At 41.5% G+C, this 5,515-nt stretch overlaps 1 protein-coding gene across 3 annotated transcripts in view; it reads left to right on the forward strand.

Annotated features, from left to right (window-relative positions):
• Ift81 (intraflagellar transport 81) overlaps nt 1-5,515 on the forward strand; it is a 136,110-nt gene that overhangs the window by 119,681 nt on the left and 10,914 nt on the right. The window contains exon 20 of one of the 3 annotated variants that reach the window (XM_029566605.1): nt 1,164-1,205. In XM_029566605.1, coding sequence (XP_029422465.1) covers nt 1,164-1,205 — 42 coding nt within the window. Of the gene's footprint in view, nt 1-554; nt 1,376-5,515 lie in introns of those variants that run through there. The other 2 variants (XM_017799734.2, XM_008839386.2) reach the window with 2 other exon arrangements.

Genomic DNA, 5,515 nt, shown 5'->3' on the forward strand with positions numbered 1-5,515 from the left:
CATCGTTATTACTTCAAGAAAAGCAAATTGAAAAAAATCTAAAAGTACAGGTTATTTATAGTTTTTATGTAACATTGGACATTTAGTAATGCAACTTAGTGGGCTTTGTGCAGTGACTTTCCACTTGTTCCATGATTGGATTGGAGCATTAAAAAGCCATGACAGGTTTTGACAGCTGGCACTTTGGGAAGAAGAACCTACTACATTTTCCTCTCAGGATTAATACTGTAGCTGGCTAATTGATGAGGGTACTTAATCATTTTAGAAAATAACTTGTCTTTCACATGGTGGCCCAAATAAAGGAGAAAAATGTAGCCTATGGAATATGATTCTGCATTCACGGATTTCCTTGTCTTGGGGCTTGGTGTTGCCAACTGTTGCCCAGGATTGACTCTGTCAACTGAAACTCTCAAAAGGCCACTGCTCCCCTTACTTTGTTGGTTCAGGAAACAATCCAACTTTAAAGGTTGCCCTTTAAGAAGAATCTTCTAGTAAGATGATGCACTTCCTTTTATAATCTATTGACAACTGAATTCAAGGTCATGTTTTTCCAGATCTGGAGAATAGACTACATATGAGAACATTGTTGGAAAGCTCATGGAAATCAATCCAGAAACTGTAGACCATCCAGCTCTTTCTTTAGATGGATGCTTCCTACTGTTTTGCTTTAATTCAACAGGCAGCAATTCTAAAAGAAGTCCTTTACTTACACTTGCCTTTATTTGATGTTCATCATTCTGCTGAATTTGTAGCATGCATAATATGTATACATTTTTTTGGAAATTTTTCAGCTCTGTACATTTTCCAACTGTGTTTCTTATGTTTTTAATGCTAAAATGGTAGAGTTTTTGTGTTTTGGGTTTTTTTTTTTAAATTTGAGTAAAATAAGATGCTAAATATGCACTCGAACTAAAAATGTATAAATGGCAGAATTCTTTGGAATTGAATTTGAAAAGTGCACCATGAGTGATGTGACAAAACTCTCTTCACAAAGGCCGAGCTCATATTGAAAAATGACTAAGTGGAGTTGTATGTCTTAGAGAACCCTTATCTCACAAAGATATTCACCCAATAGTCATGACTAATGTGACTAAGGGGTGTGAATAAAAGACTTGTTTTTACAAGGGGTTCTAGGTGCTTATATCATGCCTCTTGCTTGGCAGGAAGGAGTTTGCCCCAGGGAGTGGATAATGGGAACCCTGCTGGTTTGTGCTTGTTTGTCATCAGTTCTCATTGTGGGGAGGTAAGGTCTGGGTCATGTTACATCACACCGCCTTCTTTTCCAGACAATCCTCAGCAGTCAGAAGAAACCAAGTTGTACCTTTATGAAATATTTAATATATTTGGGCTGGAGAGATGGGTCAGCATTTAACCGCATGACTGTTCTTACAGAGGACCTGGGTTTGGTTCCCAGCACACGCATGGTGGCTAACAACTGTCTGTAATTCTACTTCCAAGGGATCTGACGCCCTCTTTTGACCCCTGTGGGTATTGAACACATGGTGCACTTACATACATGCAGACAAAACACTCATACACATAAAATAAAGATAATAAACTATTTCTAAAACCAAAAATAAGCCAGTCATGGTGGTGTACACCTTTAATCCCAGCACTTGGGAGGCAGAGGAGGGCAAATCTCTGTGAGTTCAAGGCCAGGCTGGTCTACCTAGTGAGTTCAAGCCAGCTGGGGCTACAGGGATACCCTGTCTCAAAAAAAAAAAAAAAAAAAGAAAGACAAAAAAATAAATAAATGTGATTATTCCTCTATTCATATGTGCTTAGCTCCCCCGCCCCCTTCCTTGAATGAGAGCAGTTTAGAGCTGTTTGGTGTATGGTAGCCAGACAGGAGGTGAGGTTTTGTCTGAAGGAATAGAGAGGGATCATTGAAAGTAATCTGTGTTTTGATGTTTGACTCTCCTGTCTTAAGACAATCTTTAAAAAAAAAATAGCAAGTTCACTGTATGTATGGTTTATTCTTACCCCCTTGTAAAAGAAATAAAATAATAAAGCACAGAATCCAAATAAGTAGTTTTTGAGAGGCTTGGAGAAACAGTGCTTTCTGCTCCTATGCTCCCTCTTTTGGCAAACTGGAAGTATTTCCTTGGTCACTGGTAATTTCACAATTTCCTTTCTAGAATTGCTGAGAGGCTTGCATCAACACTAAGTTTACTGTTGTGGAAATTCACTATTCAGAACATAGGAAGAAATGAAAGATAACTGTTTTTCAGTGAAAGTCCTGAGTTTTCAATTTAGGGTGTAACATCAGGTTCCTGATAAGGAAGCTTCTTAATCTCAAACACGGTAGACAGCCCAACTAATAATTATAGGATTCTGGCACTTGAAAGAGCCTCAGCTTGGGTAATGATTTGTTGAAGGGAGCTCTGAGGGAGCTTCCCAGCCTCTCTCCAGGGCAGAAGTCAGTTTGCTGCCCTTGTGGAAAATTGCTTTCAAGCCCTGGTAGAGTAACCCAGTGCAGCTCACTCCTCACAAGGGAGCCTGTGCCATTGTTAAGAAGCACAGCCACATTACTGTGGTGTGAAAGCTTAGCAAACTCAGGATAGGGTTGGTTGAAACATTAATTATACAAAGCAACAAATTAACAAATTTTATCTTCTGAACTTCTGTAATCATGATGATGAAGAAAGCACTTGGGGCTGGAGACATGGCTCAGTGGTTAAGAGCACTGGCTGCTCTTATATAGGACCCAGATTCGATTCCCAGAACCCACATGGTGGCTAACAACTATCCATAACTCCAGTACCAGGGTTATCTGACACCGTCTTCTGGCATCCACAGGTATCACATGACATGGGTGCACTTACTTACATGCAGGCAATACACTCATACACATAAAATTAAAATAATAGAGCCAGGTGTGGTGCCGCACGCCTGTAGTCCCAGCACTTGGGAGGCAGAGGCAGGTGGATCTCTGTGAGTTCAAGGCCAGCCTGGTCTACATAGTTCCAGGACAGCTGGGGCTACAGGGAGACCCTGCTTCAAAAAGACAAAAAAGAAAGAAAGAAAGAAAGAAAGAAAGAAAGAAAGAAAAAAAGAAAGAAAAAAAAAATTGAAATAATAAAATATTTTTTAAAAGAAGGAAAAGCCAGGCATGGTGGCGCATATCTTTAATCCCAGCAGAGGCAGAGGCAGGTGGATCTCGGATCTCTGTGAGTGCAAGGTCTGCCTGGTCTACATAATGAGTTCCAGGACAGCTGGGTTACAGAGAGGCCCTGTCTCAAAAAGACCAAGGGGGAGGGTGGGGGAGAGGAGGAGGAGGAGGCCCTTGAGCCATTACTAATCATGGGGCGGGCTCAGAACCAATGTAATTCTCACAGTAGGTAGGACAGTTATGCCGGTTTCATAGCTGAGGAAACTGAAGTACAGACTTCTACACTGTGACCATGTAATGACTGTGGCAGAGTCAGAGTCCAAAACCTGTGCTCTACACTACTGTGTTGCCATGTGACCCATCAAATATGCATTTGTTAGCAAGTCTGTGTCCATTTATGTGCTGTAGTGTGCATTAAATTATGCTTAGTGCTGTTTATTATAAACAGTACATTTTAGGAGGCTGGAGAGATGGCTCAGTGGTTAAGAACACTGGTTGTTCTTGCAGAAGACCCAGGTTCAAATCCTAGTACCCACATGGCAGCTAATAACTGTCTGTAACTCCAGTTCCAGGGGATCTGATGGCCTCTCCTACCTTCCACGGGCATTGCACGACATGGGTGCACTTACCTACATGCAGGCAATACATGCATACATATAAAATAAAAATAATAAATAAAATTTTTTTTTTGAAAAAACTAGTGTGTTTGCCGGGCGTGGTGGCACACACCTTTAATCCCACCACTCAGGAGGCAGAGGCAGGCAGATCTCTGTGAGTTCAAGGCCAGCCTGGTCTACATAGTTCCGGGACAGCTGGGGCTAGAGGGAGACCCTGTCTCAAAAAGACCAAACAAACAAACAAACAAATAGTACATTTTATAAAACCATGTTTGCTCACTGTATTTGAAGAATAAATTCTATTTAATACTTGAAAATAAGCTCTATCAATCATGAGGAAATTATTCTAAAAATGATGTCAGATAAAGTCATTAAAGAATTTGCTTATGGGGCTGGAGAGATGGCTCAGTGGTTAAGAACACTGACTGTTCTTGCAGAAGACCTGGGTTTGAATCCCAGCACCCACATGGCAGCTAACAACTGTCCATAACTCCAGTTCCAGGGGATCTGACGGCCTCTTCTGTCCTCCTCAGGCATTACACAACACAGGTGCACTTACCTACCTGCAGACAGTACACGCATACACATAAAATAAAAATAATAAATATTTTTTAATTTTTTAAAAATGTTATGTGAGGCAGGGTGTGGTGGCACATGCCTTTAATCCCAGCAGAGGCAGGTGGATCTCTGTGAGTTCAAGGCCAGCCTGGTCTACATAGTGAGATCCAGGACAGCTGGGGCTACAGGGAGACCCTGTCTCAAAAAGACCAAAAAAAAAAATTTTATGTGTGTGAGTGCACCCATGTCATGCAGTGCCCGAGGAAGTCTGAAGAAGGCGTTGGATTCCCTGGAATTGGAGTTAAGGATGGCTTTTAGCCACCATATGGATGCTAGGAATTGAACCGGGTCCTCTGCAAGAGCAGGCAGTACTCTTAACTGCTGAGCCATCTCTCCAGCCCCTTTGGGCTGTCCTGGATTCACTATGGAGACGAGGCTGGCCTTGAACTCACAGAGATCCGCCTGCCTCTGCCTCCCAAGTGCTGGGATTAAAGGCGTGAGCCACCAGGCCCAGCTGTAAGTTACCTTTTAAGTCTGTCTCTACTGGTGTTAAGTTATGATATTAGAGTAGATCCAGTTTTTACTTTATGAACAATATTGCAATGGAACATAAAATTGAAATACAATAAAATTATTAAACAGGACCACAAAATATGGTTATTTGGTTAAATCCAGAATTATCAAACAGTTGTGTAGACATTTGTTGCCTTTCTCTATGAAAACTCCAAAAGAGGCAGCTTATTTCTAAACCAAAGAAATTTGAACATGCCATTTTATTAACTGAAGACTGAAACTCAAAGCCTCTTCATTTATTTACATGTAAATATCATCTTCTGTATGTACGGACCATGCTAAGTTATGAAGCATAAAATCAACAACACCTGGATTTTGCTTTCAGAAAACCTCATAACTCTGTCTGAAGTTTGGCTCAGCAAGTATAAAGGTGCTTGCTGCTAAGCCTGACAACCTGAATTCCATCCTGGAACCTGTGTAGAAGAGAAAGATGAGAGCCAGCTCCTGCAAGTTGTCCTGTGACCCTCCCCCCCCACACACACAGAGCCATGTAGAAGTGAAAGAAAAGAGCCAGCTTCTACATGTTATCCTATGACCTACACATTCAGACACACGCACATGCATACACACAGCCATGTAGAAATGAAAGAAGAGAGCCAGCTCCTACAAGTTATCCTCTGACCTACACACACACACACACACACACACACACACA

The sequence above is a fragment of the Nannospalax galili genome, unplaced genomic scaffold (genome assembly GCF_000622305.1).
Source record: "Nannospalax galili isolate Female #2095 unplaced genomic scaffold, S.galili_v1.0 scaffold218, whole genome shotgun sequence".
NCBI lineage: Eukaryota > Metazoa > Chordata > Mammalia > Rodentia > Spalacidae > Nannospalax > Nannospalax galili.